Source organism: Lampris incognitus, chromosome 2, assembly GCF_029633865.1.
Source record: "Lampris incognitus isolate fLamInc1 chromosome 2, fLamInc1.hap2, whole genome shotgun sequence".
NCBI lineage: Eukaryota > Metazoa > Chordata > Actinopteri > Lampriformes > Lampridae > Lampris > Lampris incognitus.
The window spans coordinates 131,320,499-131,343,064 of NC_079212.1; the positions used below are offsets into that span (position 1 = coordinate 131,320,499).

The following is a 22,566-nucleotide window of genomic DNA, read 5'->3' on the forward strand; positions in this document are numbered from 1 at the left end:
CACTCCCCATTACTTTGAATAGTTGACCTAAAATATTTAAATTCATCCAAATGTGTCACCTCTATTCCTTGCATCCTCCCCATTCCACTGTCCTCCCTCTCATTCATGCACATGTATTCCGTCTTGCTCCTACTGACTTTCATTCCTCTTCTCTCCAGTGCATACCTCAACCTCTTCAGGCTCTCCTCAACCTGGTCCCTACTCTCACTACAGATCAAATTGTAATCCGCGAACATAGTCAATGGAGACTCCTGCCTGATCTCGTCCGTCAACCTGTCCACCACCACTGCAAACAAGAAAGGGCTCAGAAACGATCCTTGATGTAATCCCACCTCCATCTTGAACCCATCCGTCATTCCTACTACACACCTCACCATTGTCACCCTTCCCTCATACATAATCCTGCACCACTCCTACATACTTCTCTGCCACTCCCGACGTCTTCATACAATACCACACCTCCTCTCTCAGCACCCTGTCATATGCTTTCTCGAAATCCACAAAGACACAATGTAACTCCTTCTGACCTTCTCTAAATTTCTCCAATATTCTCAAAGTAATCATTGCATCTGTAGTGCTCTTTCGTGGCAGGAAACCATACTGCTGCTCGCTAATCGTCAACTCTCCTTTTAACCTAACTTGCACTACTCTTTCCCATATCCTCATGCAGTGGCTGATCAACTTTATACCTCTGTAGTTACTACAGTTCTGCACATCACTCTTATTCTTGAAAATCGGTACCAGCATGCTTCTTCTCCACTCCTCAGGCATCCTCTCACTTTCCCAGATTGTGTTAAACAATCTCGTTAAAAACCCCACTGCCATCTCTCCTAAACACCTCCATGCCTCCACAGGTATGTCATCTGGACCAACTGCCTTTCCACTCTTCATCCTCTTCATAGCTGCCCTCACTTCCTCCTTGCTAATCCACCGTACTTCCTGATTCGCTATCCCCACATCATCCAACCTTCTCTCTCTCATTTTCTTCATTCATCAGTACCTCAAAGTACTTCTTTCACCTTTTCAACACACTCTCCTCACTTGTCAGAATAGTTCCATCTCCATCCTTGATCGCCTTAACCTGCTGCACATCCTCCTCAGCTCGGTCCCTCTGTCTAGCCAATCGGTACAAGTCCTTTTCTCCTTCCTTAGTGTCCAACCTCTAATACAACTCATGATACATCTTTTTGTTTGCCTTTACCACCTCTCTTCACTTTATGCTGCATCTCCTTGTACTCCTGTCTACTTTCTTCATCACTGACTATCCCACTTCTTCTTTGCCAAATTCTTCCTCTGTATAATTTGCTGTACTTCCTTATTTCACCACCAAGTCTCCTTGTCTTCCTTTTTCTGTCCATATGATATACTAAGTACCTTCCTTGCTGTCTCCCTCACTATTTCTGCAGCGGTTGCCCAGCCATCCGGCAACTCTTCACTACCACCCAGTACCTGCCTTAACTCTTCCCTGACCTCCACACAATAGCCTTCCTTCTTCAATTTCCACCATTTGATCCTTGGCTCTGTCTTCACTGTCTTCCTCTTCTTGATCTTCATAGTCATCCCACAGACCACCATCCGATGCTGCCTAGTTACGTTCTCCCCTGTCACCACCGTGCAATCAATAATCCCTTTCAGATCGTGCCTACTGCATACGCTATAGTCCACCTGTCTGCACCTTCCTCCACTCTTATGTCACCCTGTGTTCCTCCCTCTTCTTGAAATATGTATTCCTCACAGCCATTTCCATCCTTTTCGCAAAATCCACCACCATTTGTCCTTCCACATTTCTCTCCTTGCCACCATACCTAACCATCACCTCCTAATCACCCCTGTTCCCTTCACCAATATGTCCACTGAAGTCCGCTCCTATCACCACTCTCTCCTCCTTGGGTACACTCTCTGCCACTTCATCTAGTTGTCTTCATCTAGTCTACTTGTTGATGCAGACCATGGTTTTGGACATACTATTAACACTCATTATTTTTGGCGTATCAAATAGTATGCTTCGTATGCGATTTGGACACAGCCATGGATTCTTATTTTGGCGTACTAAATATTATGCTCATATGCGATTTTGGACACAGCCATGAATTCTTAATTTAACCATTCTTCTGTTCTAGATAGAACAAACATGGAAACACAAATCACAACTCTTACCTGTGTGAGCATACTTGGTTGAATTTGTAATGACTGAGCAGACTGGTTCTGAGGTACTATAGGTACTGAGTTCTCCATTCTCACAGGAAAACTGGAGCCCTTATTAGATGATTGTAGCCCTGGCAAACAAAAACAACACACAGGTCATCATACAAATGGAAAATAACTGGATGCAAGATGTAATGAACAAAAAAAACAAAAACAACAACAACAAAAAGTTGCTGATCGATGTTCCACTGATTAAAGTAGAAGGTCTAAAGCTAAAATCTCCATCAAACTAAATGTCTCTTGAAGATACACTCCTGAAGACTGTTTAGTTTAATTTACTGTCACCTGTAGTGGTACTGGATATAGCAGTGGTGTTTAAGCCTTCCAAATTCCAGATATCTATTTAAAATAAAATGGAGTCACAATGCTGTTGTGTCAGCACCTTACTCACTACCCAACTAAAAAAAAAAACAGTTGAACCAGAGTTTAAGATACTGGTGTTGAGGCGTCTGTTGGTTAAGGTCTTCTATGAGATCAGTCTGCCATATCGGCTTGTTAGCCACAACAACTTCACAAACTGATAGCTTTATTGCCTTCATCTTCCACATTTGGCTGGTATGGTGAAGAAATGAAATGCTATGTGCTTAACATTTTACCAAAAAAGATCTATGCAACAGTAACAACTGAAATGAGCAATTTGAAAAGCCATCATGATTGGGAAATTCAACTTCACCAGTTGTCTTAACCCATTAAGATTATTTGTGTGCATCTCCCTGTAAGACTGGGTGTGACGTTTGCGTGCTTCTCCCTTTAGCAAGTATATCCAGCTTCCGGTTGCAGCCGTAGCACCATCTACATGACACACCCACTTGCTTATGTTTAGGCATGCAGAGTGAGATGGTTAGGGTTAAAGGTGTGTGTCATGTAAAATGCCGTTAGAGTAACAACATCAGTGGGTGTGTGTTGTGAAGTGGATGTGTCTTGTAGTACTGTAACACTGCAGCTGGCCCCTTCTCCCCTTTAAAGCCAGATGAGACGTGACCGCATTTTAAATGACATCATCGTTTTCAAGACAGATGACCGATGAAATGCATCCTGATTTGCTGATATGTTTTTGATGGCTCATAGTCGTTTTAGGTAGATCCTGTAACTTTTTGTGCAATTGATCTAAAACTAATTTTAATGCAAATATATGCAATTTCAGGGGCACTCACAGAACAGCAGGTCCTTATCTTTTTTTCCCGCAGTTATTAAACTTTGAAAATCCAAAATTGTCAAAATAACGGCCTTGGTTGTTCTAGTGTTAAAAGAAATTATTACCAAGAACTGCAATAGTAATAGTTTAATTTCATTAATATACAACTGGCTTGCATCTGGCTCTAATAAGACCTCAGTATCCAAATTTGATGCATGGAGGGCAGATTTAAAAGGACATTTCAAATATTAATTGGAACACAGCTTGTGAGAAGGCACAAATACAAACAGCCAACACTAACATAAAGCTACTTCAATACAATAGGTTGATGCGGACTTAAACCCTGTCAAACTGAAAAAATAGCAATATACAGGACACTTGTTTTAAATGTAATGAGGCTCAAGGAACATTGTATTTGGGACTGTGACAAAATAAAGAAATTCTGGAGGGAGGTGATCAATAAAATCATGATAATTTTGTCCGTGAATATTCCACTAGACTCCAAGATGATATTGCTACACTTGTATCCAACAGATCTCAATTTGAAAACCAAAGAATACTAATTTATTGATTTTGCTATATTACAGGCAAAACAAATGATAGCTTTTAACTGGAAGAAAACTGTGGCACCTACAATCGGTACTTGGATCAAAAATATGGTGCAATGTATGTCAATGGAGAGAATAACAATATACCTTGAAAAACAAATTGGGTGTTTATAAGGGAATCTGGAAACCATTTAATGATTTTATAAAATGTGGTGATAGGAGAGCTTCTACAAGAGGAAAACCCCAAGACAGGATACTTAAAGAATCAAAGTAGTGGTAAACCCCAAAAGTGGACGTGGGCAAGTTTTGAAAATGTGTTGCAATGGTTTAACTTTTTGTTTATGTATATCCTTACTTTGTTTGAGGTGCCATTGAATTGTATGATTGATATTGTCATATGCTTTATACTGACTTTGGCTCTAAATGCAAGGGAGATGTCGAGAGAGGGAATGAGTAGGTGTATGTGTGTGTGTGGGGGGGGTGGGGTTATGATTGTTAATGTTGAAAATTGCATTAATATTGCATAATAATACTTAAGTTTGTATAATGAAAAATTAATAAAGACATTGTAAAAAAAATAACGTGTGGGTCAGAATTCCCTGAATTGTACAACCCAAGTTTACACTTGTATCGAGACCTTGGGAGGAAAGCCCCATCTTGGAAAACATGTTTCCAACCAAGTAGGCATATCGGGGACAGATGCATCTGCTGGCAACAACAAAATGATGAACTTGTCCTGCCAGAAGTTTTGTAAAGTCCTGCTAGAAGTTTTGAAAACTCTGCCTATTTTGCTCCATCCTCCACGCTGAAACCAGTGGCAAGCACAGCACAAATCGTTTTGTGTCTTAAAGCCCCATTAGCCTCTGAGTGTCCATATGGACCGCAAAATGTTTTGCTTCAGACATAGTGAGGGGCGCAACATTGAAGCTGAATATAGCAGTTACTTTGAGGATGAAAACAACAATGAGTTAGAAGAGTCAGACCCAGAATGACTGGTGACCCTTTAGCTGAGTTTCAGTGGGTGAGAGACATGTTTGAAGATGATTTTTTTGTTCATTGATTGTTTAAAAAAAAATCAATAAAAAAGACTAGGTCAAAACCTAGTACATGGCTGGACTGTGTATGGTCGATGTTCCAAAGTGTGGCCAATTTGTTATGGAGATAGTCAGCGGTAGTGTCTATAATGTGAATTCCTTGAGATTAAATGTTCTATAGTGGTCCCAGTAATATCTGTTGTTGAAGTGTATGGAAGTAGCATATCACATGACATGGTTCAGCTACGGTCTGAGTATTCAAAAAAAAAGGGCTATAAATGCAGTTACAAGAACAATACTTTCCACACATATCTTTGGATGTTTGATTTGAAAGAATTTATTGTAAGTATACCGATTCTAAAAATCTGTTAACTCCCCCTCCTCTTTCGTCTGTTTCTATCTGTAGATGTCTCGTTTTTCTAAGACTCACTCTGTATTGACAGGCGAATTCACAAAGAATGCGGCCACTGATAGCACCGTGAATTGTGCATCACTTGCAACCACTATCTGCCTCGTCTCAAGGTCCATTTCGCAAAAGATATTGTGTTAATGATATTACAGTGCAAACACGCCAATAAAGTTCTGTAGCCGAGTGCAGTTTGCCCTTGTTTTGGGTCTGCCTGAATCGGAATCAGAATCAGAAATACTTTATTCATCCCCGAGGGGATACTGGATCCTATTAGACACTCGCGCTCTAGTAAAGAAAAACTAACAAGATACAAGATAAGAAAATAGAAATTAATAGAAATAAGAAAAACAGAAATAAATAGAAATAGAAGATAAATTAAGAAATAGAAATAATACAAGCAGCATGCTCCAGCATCTAACACACTATCTATACTGTATTACTGCAGCATGAAACAAACAGCACAAAATTATCTAAGAACACAGTAGGCAGGTTCAATATCATCCTTGATGTCATCAAGTACAGCAGGAATTGTTAGACCTGGCAACCTGTATCTGCGAATGATTTCGGTCTCAGTTAAATAAAAAATGATATTCTCCTGCGAAATATCCGCTAACGAGCATGCCTGGCATGATGATGCCTTTGCCTGACTACCATCACTGCTGTCATGATCACTGGCAGTTCTGGGCATGGACACCCCTGATATATATGCACTTCAGTTACCACCAACTCTCTGAAGACGCTAATAATTTTCACTCTAACTGCATGTGGCTATTAGTGCTGGTGTTTGTGAATTGGACTTTTTTTTTGTTGCAATGAGGTTCATTTGCATAGAAAGGGGGTCAATTTTGTGCCAAATGTATGCATATTAAATACATGCAAATAGCACCGAGACGCTATTTGCTAGGCAGCGCAGTTAGGGGTGCATTTCACCCTTTGCGGGTGCTTAGAGAATTAAATGGTTTCTTTTTGTCTTATTTGTACCAGTTTAGCAGGTGCAAAAGCTGCACAAACCTTTTGTGAATTCGCCAGTGATTGTTTTGTCACAGTGATTGTTATTTGGGGTGCTTTAACTGTGCGCTTTCCCTCATGCCCCTCGGCGCTCAGCCGACCAATCGTGTAACTTCAGTGACTGGTTGGTCACCTGATCCGGCAGACCAATTGTGTCAAACTGATCACTCAGTCAAGTCACTCTAAACATGATCAGTCAGTCAGTCACGCTAACGTGGTCATTCAGTCACTCAGTCAGTCAGGGACAATTGCATTTGTAGGGCTGGCCTACCGGCCAAAAGTGTTAATAAACATTAGGGCAAGGGAATAATTTCCAATTAAAGCCAACAATTTAAGCTCTCAAATGGTTTTCCTTTCATGTTTCTATCTGCTACAGAGGCTGAGAAATTTAGTCAACGTTGACAATTCTGTCAAGTTTTTCAGAAAACCCTCAGGTTTCAGGAGGTTGTTTTCAAACAATGCCTTAGATTTTAGAATATTTTTAGAGCGCGCTTTAGGACTGTGTTTGAATGTGAATCTCCAGGATTGTAGTTTTAAATAATTCAGAATCAGATACACACAAAAAGGACCCAAGTCCAAATTGTACCTCTTACCTTGGATGGTGGAGGGAGGGCAGACGATGAGAGTCTGCTGGAAGGGTTCTGTCTGGCTACAAAGCCCAGCTGGGCGCGCTTGAATGGGAACGCTCTGCTGAGCCAGCCCAGGAATGTTGATAGTAGCCTGCTGGTACAGTGCGGGTTGATAATTGAGCAGAGGCACAGCTCCCCCTGCCGAAGGCACCTATGGGGGGGGGGGATTCCACAGTTGATTAACAACACGATGCTTATGGAGCCGAAAGCTGGCAGTATACTTCAAAAGAAATTAGTCTTGTGTAAAATCGAATGGCTTTTGAGCTACTGCTGAATATGGTGAAGCAAACAAATGTCCATGTACTCAAACACTCAGTGCTACTTGAGGTCTATTCGTTTAATGATGCACCACGCCAGATGGAGGAAATTGTGAGTTACGGTGGGAGATGATGACAGAACAAGAAATAAATAACAACATTGAAACCCAAAACAAAGAAAACATTGGCAAAGACTGCAGTGTAGGAACAGTAAAGATACAGGGGGAAGATGATTTAGAAATGGCCCTGGTCTCTTCTTTTACAGCAAATAAGTTAAAACACACAAAGAGACAGATCTTCACACCTTAAACCAAACGAGGACAGGAAAGTTTACTTTTTGTATAACAGATCAAAAGAATGGATGAGAAAATGCACTTTCCCAATTTCAGAATATGTGCCAGAAAGTTTAATGATCAGCCAACAAGATTCTGGGTTCTTGGGTGTCTGACAAGACAGCTTGCTAGACAAGGCTGAGCATATAGTCAAAGCATATGTGGCATGACAATTTTTTGATTGCAACAGATGCACCGTCTGGACAGGCCACAAGATACATCACCCCAGACCTCTGTGATACCATCACAGCAGCTGGAAAAATCAAGTGTGGATGGTGGAGAATTGCAATTGGAGACTCCAATTTGGTGGACCCCAGTAGACTGTCTGGTGTCAACAAGATGTTGCTGTGGCAACATGTGCTGCCACAGCAACAAGAGATTGTCTGAGATACTTCTTAACACCTGAGGGTTGTGTTTCTTGGTGTGAGGACAATGGTGTGAGGCGTGGACTCGATGACTGATTGGGTTACTGGATGTGGTTACATTTAGGGTTGTGGGACATTTTGGTTGAGAGACGTGACTAAATAAAACCATAATTTGATTACATATTGAAATGCCTGGCTGTGCTCCATAGCAGATGTGGATACATTATTTAGGAATAAAGCAACGTTCAGGTGAAAGGGGGAAATGGATTACCAGTAGAAATTGACATGACATTTACTATGTGCTGAACAAAGCAATTGTAAATGTCAATAGATGGGACTCTGCTCTTTCTCCTCAAAAATACTGTTTATGTCCCGTACAGAATTGTCCTTGTCGCTTCTTCTTCTCTTCTGATGGAGTACAATAGCTGAAGATGTGAATGCTGCAGGTGGTGTTGCAGAATATGGAGTAGATGCTCTTGACTTTAATAGCACCCTATCAAAGTTAACTACAGAGATTGTGGGGAAATCCAGGTGCAGCACTGATCTAAACAACTATGGTTGCCATATTTGTCTCCATTTGCCAGTGTTAAACAAACAGCTCTATCCAGAACGGCTCAGTGTACAACTTCAGGGTTGTTCCAAAAGCACCATCCCAATCTTGCCCTTCATTTTTTTTTGCCATAACAAATTTCCTGCACAGCTGCTTCCATGTCATCTTGCACAAAATGAGATCAGTGACGTTCAACTTGTCTGAGATTCCTTTCAGCTCTGTGTCTTTGTAGTTACTGTTTGCGTGAACATAACTTCTCACAACTTCAGCATGTCTACCTTAGTACTGACTCATCTTGAAAATAAGCACAGGAAAGCTAGACACAATGTAATCAAAAAGTAAAATAGAAACATGCAGCCCAAAAACACACATTAGAAACAACCAATCATGTGGCATTATTGACCAACTGTAGGACACATGAACAAAATTTCAACTTGTTTGGCTAGGCAACCTGCTCACACTGCCGCAATCAAACCTTAATTTTAGCTGAAAATCCCCCCTTTTTGCCTGTGCAAACACAGCAAATTCATTTCGTTTGAAATATACTGCCAGCTTAACCATGTGTGAGATTATGTGGGAGTGGAATGGAGTGTACCTGGTTGTGCTGGTTGAGCTGGCTGCTGAAGGTAACTGTAAGGTTGCCGGCTGCAGTGTTTGGGACAGTGTTAGTGGAGTACAGGGATTTACTGCTGTCATAGGATGAGCTCCGCCGCTTGCAGATCTCCATGTTCTGGAAGCATGATTTCACACTGGAGAGGATGGGATATGGAAATCAGTTGTTTTATCGACAGAAATTTAAAATCGGATCCACAAAATTCAACAGCATGTTCTCCAATACCAATCAGGACTCTATATGTCTGTCACGTGGATTACTGATCACTTTTTCCAAACTGGGCAACTGGTTTTGCAGTTAGAAAATACAAAGCACAGACAAAAAAAGCTAAAAATACTACACTTACTGAGAGCTGTGGGGGTAATCCATGAGGTGGCTCATTGTGACAAAGGGATGACCCAGTGTCTTTGTGGGAGTGATCCTCTTGTCAGCATCCAGTCGGAGCATTCGTTTCACAAGGTCTATAAACTCACGCCTATCAGCTTTCTCAGCTAGCATGTCTGTGCCTTCCAAATGAGAAGACAGGTTTACCTGGAAACCCAACAATATAGAAATGGACAAGACGACCATTAAAATTGGCAAGCACAATTTCAAACAATTAATCAATAGCATGATTATGATGGAAAAACACAGAAATTTACATTAATGGATATTTTGAATTAGTTTTTAATATAAAGAACTGGACAACATACCAAGTATATGAGTATTTTCTGATGTAGTGAATGTCCTGGTTTGTGTGTCTAATGACTCAAAGTTGTAGTCCCCCCCCCTAAAATGGTTAAATTAATTTACCCCTTTGTAGTAATTTTGGACTTATTAGTAAAATTAAATGCCATTTACCTGCATCATATCATCCAGACAGTTGAAAATATATTTCCTGGCCTCCTTGGACTTGATGCCCATTTCCACCTCATGTTCTGAAGGGGTCTGGAACACACAGTGCAAGTTCCTGATTACATATATACCAAATGTAATATTTATATACCAAAACTATTGTTCAAAAAATAAGATGAGCTTCAGTGATCCCTGTGTGTAAACTGAATCACTGCTCCAACAACAGAGATGCCAATGAAAATGTATTAAAATTGAAATAAGTCTAAAAATGACAAACAAAAAAAGAAGTAGGTTGGAAATAAGATTTCAGGATAATATAACTTGACATTGAGAAAGCTGAAAGGTAGCACTTGAATATGCAGAACAGAAATGTTGACTTGTGGAATGTGGACAAAGATAAAACTAATAAGTGTCTCACAATAAATGGTAAATGGAATAAAAAAAATCATATACAACATCAACAACAAATATCTTACTTTTACCATGTCATCAACATATGGATTGTAGATTACATGAAAATATTGGAATTATCATTAATACATTAAATTCTAAATGTTAGATATTACAAACAGTGGTAGTAAAATTATGTACTGATTTGAGATGGCAAATGCTTGGCATGCAAGCATTTAATACAATTCTCACAGAATGATGTTCTGACAGCAATCTAATCTGATTGGCTTTCACCTGAGAGTCTGTATTCAGCAACAACAACAACAACCTTTATTTATATAGCACATTTTCATACACGGGCAACATAATGTGATTTACATAAAATAACAAAACAATTGTAACAATTTTAAAAGTGCAAATGTAGAAAAATGTGTACATCAACAGTTGTTAGTGCAGTGCAGGAATCGGGGCAGAATATACAAATGACCAAAATATATAAAACACACACACACACACACCAAGAACTTAGCTGTAGGCTGTTGTGAAAAGTAAGGTTACCTACTTTTAAAAGTGCCAAGCAATTAAAAACAGTTTTAAAAATGTGGTAGAGAGAGGATCCAAGCAGCAATGGAAGGACCACAGCTGCCCAACAATACTGTCTGTTGGTTTTTTTTAGAGCCTAGCAAGTCAAAGTGGGACATGGCGCCAGTGATATTTTTTTTTCAGCATTTTCCGCCTTTATTTTGACAGTGACAATAGAGAGAGAGGCAGGAAAGGCAGGGGGGAGAGAGGGGATGACATGCAGATAAGGGCCCGGGCCAGATTCGAACCCAGGCCGCTGCAGTAAGGACTCAAGCCTTGTGTGGTACACACTCTATCAGGTGAGCCACCGGGGCGCTCCTGTGCCAGTGATATTTTTGGAGAACTGGAGGGTAGGTTCACCTCTGGATCTTGAGGCACTAATGTTCTGTCTAATGGCAATAATTTTGTTATTGAAGAATCATGTGAACTGGTCACATTTTTCAGTGGACAGCATCTCTGATGGGGTTGGAGATGATGGATTAATAAGTCAATCAACAGTAGAGAAAAGCACTTTACGATTGTTCATATTTTCATTATGATTTTAGAGAAAAAAAACACCCGTTTAATTTTTGTTGTTGTTCTTATTCAGTCTATCCTTGTAGATTTCATGGTGAACCTGAAGTTTAGTCTTTCTCCACTGTTGTTCCACCTGGCGACAGTCTCTCTTCAAGCTGCCCTAACAACAACTCCATTTCTCCAGGGTTTTTTTGTTTTGTTTTTAGTTTTAACAGGTGCAATGTTGTCAAAGACATTTCGTATTTTTGAGTTAAGTTGTTCACAAGAGCCTCAGTTTGTGATGCCATGAACAATGATAACTCATTTACAGTTTTATTAAATGTTTCAATTGTATTATTGTCAATGTAACATTTTTTGATTGTTCAAGTACCCTTCTGTTGTACAGGAAAAGCAGACAAATCAAAAGATAAGCAACAATGATCTGAAATAGGAACAACCACGACAAAGGGTACATACAGCATTCAGACCCTTTTGGAAAAAAAAATTAACGGTGTGGCTGGCACATTTCAACTATAGTTTGCCATTTAAACAATAGACGTATAACAAAATAAGTGAATACAAACTTGACATGATTGCACAATACAATATTTTATCTTACAGCCCACCACAAAGTTAATTTCCAACTGTTGTTTTCCTGCGTTACTCATTATTTCCACAAAAGATAACAACTAAACTGTTGGTTTTAGAAAAGTGCCATGGTGGAAACAAAGTTACCATACAAAATAGCTAAGGTACTCTCTTTTATTTGAAAATATTAGTGTTAGTTTATGAAATACTGTTTTTTTAACTAGTTTATTGCTTTGAAACAACTGGGTGGGAAATGTTTTGTTTAGGCGGCATGGTGGGGAAGTGGTTAGAGCGGTCGCCTCACAGCAAGAGGTCCTGGGTTCAAACCCCGGGGTTGTCCAACCTTGGGGGTCATCTCAGGTCGTCCTCTGTGGGGCATTTGCATGTTCTCCCTGTGTCTGCATGGGTTTCCTCTGGGTGCTCCAGTTTCCTCCCAATGTCCAGACAGGTAGGTCAGGTGAATCAGCCATACTAACTTCTCCCTAGGTGTGAATGTGTCAGCCCTGTAATGGCCTGGCAGCCTGTCCAGGGTGTCTCTCCGCCTGCCGTCCAATTACTGCTGGGATAGGCTCCAGCATCCCGTGGCCCCGATTGGGATAAGCAGGTTGGATAATGGATAGATGGATGGATGTTTTAACACTAGAACGACCAAGATGGTCATTATGACCGTTCTGGATTTTCAAAGTTTAATAACTTTGTGGAAGAAGAAAAAAAAGATACAGACCTGCCGCTTCCTGAATTCTCCTAAAATTGCATCTATTTGCATTAAAACGAGTTTTAGACCAATTGCACAAAAAAAAGTTATAAGATTTACCTAAAACGACTATGACAGGTCAAAATGACCGCTCGTAATTTGCGCGTGATCGTGCACGTCATGTCACTATTTATGACATGTTTTGGTTACATCATTTCCTTCGTGAAGTTCATTGCTCTGTCCTAGGAAAAAAAACTAGCAGTCTCCAGTGCAGAGTAATAGTCTTAACAACATTTCTGATTATTGCCAACATGTCTGGGTACAGACGCTGTTTCAGATGCACCATGATTACCACCGAGGCATTGCAGTATTTACAGGTGTTGGATAGCGGCCATTTTAAATTGTTTGCAAAATAGTATTGGTGTTGTTAAAATTTTAATTTTGGTGTCAGTTGTTTCCTAACAGACATACTAACATATGCAATGATTAATATCTCAATTGGGTATTTACCTTGACAGAATATAGAGTTTAAAAAATGGCAGTCATTTTGACCGCCTATGGTCGTTTTAGGTAGGGGTGAAATCCCAGTCGTTCTAGTGTTAACAGATTTAGGCATAAACAAATAATCACATACAGACTATTTTCTTGAAAATCCGTAATAATCAATTACAGCGTACCTAGCCAAAGATGTTTATTATTAAATTAAACATTCCATTTCATTTACCTTAAGCCTCCAGAGAGGGTAGCTAGAGTCAGCGCCTCGGTTGAAAAAGCGGCTGGTCTTGGTGCCAGCACTCAGCAGGTACTCTGCTGGTAGGCCCTGGGTCTGGGAGATGTATCGGATCTGGAAACACAAAAAAATAATTTGTCACTCTTTGACTAGAATACATTGACAAGAACACAACAAGCACCTGTTAAAAGCATACAGTATGAGTATTTCACTTGCATTTGCCCCTAAAAACAGATAGGTGCGAACCGGAAAAATAATTTAAGAGCACAGTGTGAGAGTAAAGATTAAACCTACCATAGTCAGTCAGGGACAGATTTAAAAAGTGCTGCTTTAAAAAGTATCACAAAAAATGAAGCCCATTAATTATTGTTTTTACCAAAAAAGAGACAAGGAGAGAGAGGAATCTGGCGAGAGGGATTTGCAAGGTTTACCTAACGAGGCTTCGCAAGTAATGTTGTTCGTGAACAATTCTAATCTTCTGGGTGAATAAACTGAACTGAATCACTTCCTTAAACGGTCAGTTCAGTTGAGCTCTCAGTCAGTTGTGAGTGAACGTTCAGGGATATACTCAATCACTGATTCAAGTCATTCATTTGCAGGAGGAATGGGGTTCAAGAAAGCAAATAACAGCTGATTTGGGTTGCTAACAACATTAAGCTGCAATGATTCAACAATATTGGTCTTACACTGCAATGCAGATATGAAAAAAAAAATCCAGATTGATATTATATGCAAAGGCTAATGTTTAACGTTACTGTGCACAGTGTCCTGCACGCACGCACGCACGCACGCACGCATGCATGCACACACACACACACACACACACACACACACACACTGAAGCAGGAAGTAGTACGAAATGTTTAGTTGTCATGAAAAAATAAATGCTGTACATAATCGGGTGGGACTTTGTTACAGCAGCTTTCAGTTTACAAACAGTATTTTTAATTCAACCAAATTCTCAGCTCACTGGCCTATCCTTCATGAACGACCGTTCTCAGTTCACTAGTTAGCGATCTGAACTGAACGATCGGCCGTGTTTCAGTTCAGTGAGTGGGACTACGCAGTCGAAGCTCTAGTCAAGCGCTAAACAATACCGTGAACAAATCTTTTGAACAAGTCTTTTTAATGAACAGATTCTAATGATTCAGTACACTGAAAAGAATTGCTTTGCCTATCACTATTTGCAAGGTTTAACTGAGGTGGCTAACGTTAATGTTAACATGGTGGTGTTCGATCCCACTCCTGCTGTGGACCACTGGCAGGGAACGCCAGAGGGCCAACATACAAAAAGCAGCTGGACAAATGTGTGATTTTGGTGGCATGTGTTATTGCACAGATGTGTGTCCCTTAGTACATACATGCACACACACGTACACACACAGAGAAAACCTGTACTGGGGAACCAATACGTCTGTTAAAATGCAGTGTCAATATTTTAAAAACTATTACAATGTTTCAAAAAGTTGTTTCAGTCCTTCAATGTTAAAAAAACTTTCAAATATTTAAAAAGCTCTTGCGCTATTTCGTTCAAAAGCTGTGTTTCAACATTTCAGTGTTTTAAAAAGCGATGTCAAAGTTGTTGTCAATATTTTCGGGCGCATGCCAAGTGTCTCAATTCCTGAACCCCAATAGACCGCGAGAGCCAAATGTCTGGCCCGTGCCGACCCAATGGCACTAACACACCTGTCATAACATGTGAAATAAAGTCTGCAATATGCGAAATAAAGTGAGTGCTGCTCTACTTTATTGTGACCTCACCCTATGTGACAAAGTGGGTGAGAACACCCCATTTGTCCTATCATCTCAATCATTACCAGGTATTGGATTTCCCTGCCACAGTGGTGCAGCCTAAACTCAGGTGCTGCTGATTGACACCAGGAGTATTTAAGCAGTTGCTTTGGAGGTGTTAGGGTTGTAGGACATCAGGGTGTAGATATGTGCTGACCAAGCCCTTGTGTTGTTCCATCATTGCCGGAGCCCTATCGGTGACAACGGACACAATTTTGCACACAGCCAAGCCATTCTTCTTGAAGAACTGTGTTAATTCATTAAAGATGATTTCCCCAGTTGTGTGCCAAGGCAGAGGAGCAAACAAAGTAGCTCTTCCCGAAATGTCTTCCCATCAAAAAAATCGTGAGAACAAAGATAGCAGTTCCACATCGCTTCGGTCACAGGATGAGTCTATCGCTAGTGATATGGCTTCTGACATAAACAAACACTAGAAAAGAAGAGTTGGTAGGTGCTGTCATTCAGGCTGTTATGCTAGACTATTGAAGATCCGAAGCTCAGGAGGTAAAACTGATAAGACAGAACATGCGCACTACTGCACATGCAGAGCCTTCATATACAGGGATCTTATATGGGGGCCATGTGGCAGACAGGCAGCGAAACCCGCGCCCGATGCACGCAGACACAAGGCATACCATTACTGTGACACCCTACCAGGGGGAGCTGGTCAACATAATTGATCAATGGTCTCCAGTAAGAGTAAAATCTATCGGAGGAACCTCTCAGTGTAAATTTAATTTTCTCCAGTTTTAGGAGAGACAGAATATCGAGCAGCCAGGAATTAAATGAAGGTAGCAGGGTGGACTTCCATAGATGGTGAATTTTCCCACGGGCGATCAAGGAGGTGAACATGATAACGTTGGTTTGGATGGTTGTTGTGATTTTGTCTGGAGGTCTACCAAAAATAGCTACATGAGGGGGGGGGGGCGGATTTTGATTTTTAAAATTTCTGACAGTGCATCAAAAAATGATTGCCAGAATCGACTCAATTTGAGTCACAGCCAGAACATGTGGGTCAGATCACAGGGGGCTTGTGTGTATCTATTACATCTATCATCTAGTCTATCTGGGTAAAATATGGAAAGTTTCGCCTTGCAATAATGGAGTCTATGAAGTGTATAAGGAGAGTCTATGAAGTGTATAATAGAGAAGGCCAGGAGTTACACCTTGAACTGTATAAGGCTAAGCCTGGTACATCTGGAGGATGAGTTGACAGCTCTTAGGGCTTCTTCCCAGAAATGATCAGAGAAGGCAATCTGCAATTCATTCTCCCAATCGGTTCTGGTCTTGCTAATGATACTCATCCAATGGTGATAAGAGGCCATAAAGTAGGAGACATGGCCCTTGGGTAAGGATCTGGCTCTAAGTATAACATCTACGCCACTGGGGGGAGTGGATTCTAGCATAATCCCGTAGCTTAAAATATCTTAAAAAAAGTATTTATTAATCTAATTTTATTTAGATTATTTAATTCTTATTTTATTTAAAAATTACTTTTATTAAATAGAAACAGTTTTGAGTCTGTCTCAAAACTGCCTTGAGAGTGAAAGCAGAGCCAAGGATCAAATGGTGGAAGCTGAAGAAGGAAGACTGTAGTGTGCAGTTCAGGGGGGAGTGAAGAGCTGCCGGATGGCTGGGCAAGCACTGCAGAAATGGTGAGGGAGACAGCTAGGAAGGTACTTGGTGTGTCATCAGGACTGAGGAAGGAAGACAAAGAGACTTGGTGGTGGAATGAGGAAGCACAGCCAAGTATACAGAGGAAGAGGTTGGCAAAGATGAAGAAAGTAGACAGGAGTACAAGGAGATGTAGCATAAAGCGAAGAGAAAGGTGGCAAAGGAAAAGGCATATGTTGAGTTATATGAGAGATTAGACACTAAGGAATGAGAAAAGGACCTGTACGGATTGGCTAGACAGAGGGACAGAGCTGGGAAAGATGTGCAGCAGCTAAGGGTGATCAAGGATAGCGATGGAAATGTGCTGACAAGTGAGGAGAGAGTGTTGAGAAGGTGGAAGGAGTACTTTGAGGGGCTGATGAATGTAGAAAATGAGAGCGAGAAGGTTGGATGATGGAAGGGGAAAGTGAATCAGGAAGTGCAGTGGATTAGCAAGGAGAAAGTGACAGCAGCTATGAAGAGGATGAAGAGTGGAAAGGCAGTTGGTCCAGATGACATACCTGTGGAGGAATGGAGATGTTTAGGCGAGATGGCAGAGGAGTTTTGAACTAGATTGTTTAACACAATCTTGGAAAGTGAGAGGATGCCTTAAAAGTGGAGAAGTATACTGGTGCCAATTTTCAAGAATAAGGGTGATGTGCAGAACTTTAGCAAGCACAGAGGTATAAAGTTGATCAGCCACAGCATGAAGATATGGGAAAGAGTAATAGAAGCTAGGTTAAGAGGATAGGTGATGATTAGTGAGCAGCAAGGTGGTTTCATGCCACGAAAGAGCATTACAGATGCGATGTTTGCTTTGCGAATGTTGATTGAGAAGTATACACGGGTTTCCTGTTTACAAACATTACTGGATGCGTGCGCAGCCAGGAGGCAAAACCGCTTTGGTAGCTCTCAAAAAGATTATGAGATGCATAATCTTTAGAGAGCTACCAAAGCGGTTCAACAATGAAAATGTTCAACATTTGGTAGCTCTCAAAAGATTATGAGATGCATAATCTTTTGAGAGCTACCAAAGCGGTTCAACAATGAAAATGTTGAACATTCCAAAGCATGTGACCCCTTTGGAATGTTCAACATTTTCCACCCATCCTTTTGGCGGTTTGTGCAGTTTATTGCTCAACAACTGTGCGTCATCTCTGCTGTATCTGAGCTCTATCTTGGTTAAAATCTCTAGGCTGTAGCTGCTTTCTGCCCCCTAGTTGTGAACACATCTCTGTGATGACGTTGCACGGAAACCCTCCTATAGAGAAGGCCAAGAGTTACACTGTGTCTTTGTAGATTAGAGAAAGCATGTAACAGGGTGACAAGAGAGGAGGTATAGTATTGTATGAGGAAGTCGGGAGTTGCAGAGATGTATGTAGGAGTGGTGCAGGATATGTTTGAGGAAATTGTGACAGTGGTGAGCTGTGCAGTTGGAATGACAGATGGGTTCAAAGTGGAGGTGGGATTACATCAAGGATCGGCTCTGAGCCCTTTCTCGTTTGCAATGGTGATGGACGAGATCAGGCAGGCATCTCTGTGGACTATGTTTGTGGATGACATTGTGATCTGTAGTGAGAGTAGGGTGCAGGTTGAGGAGAGCCTGGAGAGGAGGAGGTATGCACTGGAGAGAAGAGGAATGAAAGTAAGTAGCAGCAAGGCGGAATACATATGCATGGATGAGAGGGAGGACAGTGGAATGCTGAGGCTGCAAGGAGTAGAGGTGACGAAGGCATATGAGTCTAAATATTGGTGTCAACTATCCAAAGTAACGGGGAGTGCAGAAGAGAGGTGAAGAAGAGAGTGCAGGCAGGTTGGAGAAGAGTGTCAGGAGTGAATTGCGACAGAAGGGTACCAGCAAGAGTTAAAGGGAAAGTTTACAAGATGGTTGTGAGACCAGCTATGTCATATAGTTTGGAGACAGTGGCACTGATGAAGAGACAGGAGGCAGAGCTGGAGGTGGCAGAGTTGAAGATACTAAGATTTTAATTAGGCGTGACGAAGAAGGACAGGATTAGGAACAATTATATTAGAGGGACCACTCAGGTTGGATGGTTTGGAGACAAAGCAAGAGAGGTAAAATTGAGATGGCTTGGACATTTGTGGAGGAGAGTTGCTGGGTATATTGGGAGAAGGATGCTGAATATGGAGCTGCCAGGGAAGAGGAAAAGAGAAGGTTTATGGATGTGGTGAGGGAGGACATGCATGTGGCTGGTGTGACAGAGGAAGATGTAGAGGACAGGAAGAAATGGAAATGAATGATCTGCTCTGGCGACCCCTAACGGGAGCAGCCGAAAGCTGTAGTAGTAGAGATGAGACAATGTCACACAAAAATTAACATATGCCATCACCTTATTGTTACTTAAAAACCTCTGATTCTTGGGCTTCTTGGCTCCGCTGTCCAGATAAAAATGACACAAGCTCGTCGCACACTCTCTCCAACACACAGCCTTTGCTCAGCCAGCAAACATTATGCAGCAAAAGATCCTTGTGTTCCACTGACAATTCCTCCAGCAATGCACTGAAAAGGCAATGTTGCAGACTAGAACTCTCATGAACTTAATTTACCAGTCTTGTCACAGTATCCATCACCTCTTTCATGTCCCTACACAGTTTAGTGCACAACACTGATTTGTGAATAATGCGATGTAATTCTAAGAGTGCTGGGTTAACAGCGGCAAGCCTGCTGACCAAGCCCTTGTGTTGTCCCACCATTGACAGAGCCCCATCGGTGACAACGGACACAATTTTACACACTGCCAAGCCATTCTTACCAAAGAACTGTGTTAATTCATTAAAGATTATTTCCCCAGTTGTGCACCAAGGCAGAGGAAGCAAACAAAATAGCTCTTCCTGAAAGGTCTTCCCATCCAAAAAATCATGCGAACACATAGCTGTTCCATATCAGATCAGTCACAGGACGAGTCTATGGCTAGTGATATGGCTTCTGCTTTCTTCAAATCAGTGAGTAGATTGGAAAAAACACTCCTCTGCTAAAAGTTCTATTCTTGTTGCTGTGTTAGCCAACAGTGGCACCTGCTTTAATAGCTCCACAAACATTTTCTTGTTTTTCTCATGACTTAAAACTTGGCCAACCATATCAGTTGCACATGTTTTAATCAACTCAGCATCAGTGAATGGCTTCTTAGCTTTAGCAAGGTTCCATGAAACATGTAATGCTGCAGTTGTTGCACTCCGTTGTGCCAATATTGATTTACAGATTGTAGAAACTGAGTACTTGTATGATATATTTGCTATTTTGATTGCGGTGATCTGATTTTGTAGGGTAGTTCAAACTGGCAGCATGCATAGAGTTGAAGTGCCACTTGAGATTGTCTGCTTTGCAGAAAGTTACAGTCTGCATACATACCAAGCATGTCAGTTTGGCATTGGTGTGGTCCAGTAAAATAAAACTGATCAGTCCAGTGAGATTTGAACTGATGGTTTTCCTGGTCGACTTTCCACTTTTTCATGCAGGCATGTTCTTGGTTTTGGACAGTTAACTGACTTAGCTGGTGAGTGGCTCTGTCTAGTCAAGGACCATAGAGAGAGCAGAGTACATCTTAGGTCTACGCATGCTATACGGAAAAGGTCACGTGTACGGTGTGGGGAACCCTGGCAAGAGTGGCTAAAATGTAGGAGGCAGACTGAAAACTGTTTCCACTAAATACGTGATTCACTGACATGGTGTAGCTACTACATGTGAAAAAAAACGTATACAAAGCAAAAGAAACAAATTAACATTTGACTCGGCTTAACTGAACAATTGAGCTTAAATTAACATCACATGCACACATGTACACCCTGAAGTCCTACAACCCTAACAACTCCATAACAACTGCTTAAATACTCCTGGAGTCAAATCAGCAGCACCTGAGTTTAGGCTGCACCACTGTGGTAGGGAAAGCCAACACCTGGTAATGACTGAGATGATGGGACAAATGGTTGTGTTCTCACTCATTTTGCCCCCCCAGACCATTACTCCTCAGAGTCATGGGACAGGAAGTCAGCAATGACAGTCTTGTGTCCTGGTCTGTTCCAGACCTGAAAACATGGCTGAATAAAAGATACCAGCGGGTCATCCTTGCATTAGTGAGTCCTTCTGTGGCCTCACTGCAGACATGATCAGCCTCAAAGTCTCTACCAATGAGGTCATACTTCAAAGTGTCTAAAGCCCATCTAACCGCTAAAGCACCCTTTTCACAATGAAGTATCTCACTTCCCTTGGAAGGAGTCTGTGGCGTATGTACTGCACCAGCATCTGGCTCTTCCAATCTTTATGAATCTTTGAACCTCTCCAGTCAGGAAACCTCACTTGACTGAAATGTTCTCCACTGGATGCCCCCAATGGCTGGGCATCAGGCCTCTCTCTCCCAAATAGCTAGGTTGTCAGAGTACTCTGCCTTGAGCTCAGCAGAGGGGTTAGAGACGGTTGCTGCACCTTCCAACAGCTGTGGACACTACTGCTGGTCCTGCTGAGGCTGGACACTGCTGCCGGACTCGATTCCACCTCTGCTCCTGCTGCTTGCCTTCCTACGCCATCCTGGCACCCCTGTCAGACTGCTTCTGCATGAAATGTCCCCAAAGACTGGACAGTTTAGCACAACCTAGTTCATCTGGCAGTTCACTGTTGCCCTGTGCTGGTCAAGGACATCATGAACTTCAGGCACATCAGTTGCTTGAATTTTCTTTTCTCAAGTTGGCATTTCCTTCACTGCCTCCTACTGGCCTGGATCCCACCAACTGTGGGGAAGCCTGACCTGAGTGGCTAAAATGTAGGAGGCAGACTAAAAACTGGTTCCGTTAAATAAAATGATTTAGTTACAAGGTGTAGCTATATGTGAAACAAAAGAATATATACAAAGCAAAGAAACAACTCGGCTTAACTGAACAAAACTCATATAACAACTGAGCTTAAATTAACATCAGGTGCACACATCTACAATCTGACGTCCTAAAGAATATGTACAAATCAAACTGAACAAATTAACAGTTTACTTGGCTTAACTGAACAAAAACCGACTCATATCAACTGAGCTTAAATCAACATCATGGGCACACATCTACACCCTCCAAAGCAACTGCTTAAATACTCTTGGAGTCAATCAGCAGCACTGTAAAGTCAACACCTCTCCTGAAAACAGTTAAATAACAAAGTTATTCATTCTCAACATTAATGTTGAAAATGCCTTCACTTAACCTACCAGATAACAAGGGATTTGCAAATTTACCAACAAATCAACATTAAACAACATCTAATAAACCAATTAGCCTTCCCCCATACCTGATCTAATCCTGTGACATCACTAATGATGTCACCTAGTGTACAAACAGAGGAAGTGCGTGAGCCCCTCCTCCTTTTGTCCCTGGAACACATGGAGGTGGCAAGTAATGAGAAAGAAAATGATCAACTTATGTAACACATGTAACTGAACCAATAAACAATAACTGTCTTTGTTTTGATTTAACCAGAAATATTGCTGTATGTTAACTATAATCAAACATAAAACAAACACAAACAAACCCAAGATAGTATGTGTGCTCACATTACGGATAAATGATGGAAATATGGCTAAAACAAGCATGGTCAAATCTGTTAGACTGGTATGTAATGACTGAGATGATGGGACAAATAGTGTGTTCTCACCCACTTTGTCACAGTGACTCTCAACACAGGCTTTAAGAATCCCGGGACTAAATTACTATTACTACAACTACCATCAC

General features: G+C 41.2%; 1 protein-coding gene across 1 annotated transcript in view; it reads right to left on the reverse strand.

Moving 5' to 3' along the window:
- LOC130106606 (homeodomain-interacting protein kinase 1-like) overlaps window positions 1–22,566 on the reverse strand; it is a 38,718-nt gene that overhangs the window by 11,213 nt on the left and 4,939 nt on the right. Inside the window, exons 6-11 of the mRNA XM_056272783.1 lie at window positions 13,393–13,512; window positions 9,926–10,012; window positions 9,432–9,616; window positions 9,068–9,221; window positions 6,933–7,119; window positions 2,158–2,276 (exon numbers count right to left, since the gene is read on the reverse strand). Of these exons, the coding sequence (XP_056128758.1) occupies window positions 2,158–2,276; window positions 6,933–7,119; window positions 9,068–9,221; window positions 9,432–9,616; window positions 9,926–10,012; window positions 13,393–13,512 (852 nt within the window). The remainder of the gene's footprint in view (window positions 1–2,157; window positions 2,277–6,932; window positions 7,120–9,067; window positions 9,222–9,431; window positions 9,617–9,925; window positions 10,013–13,392; window positions 13,513–22,566) is intronic.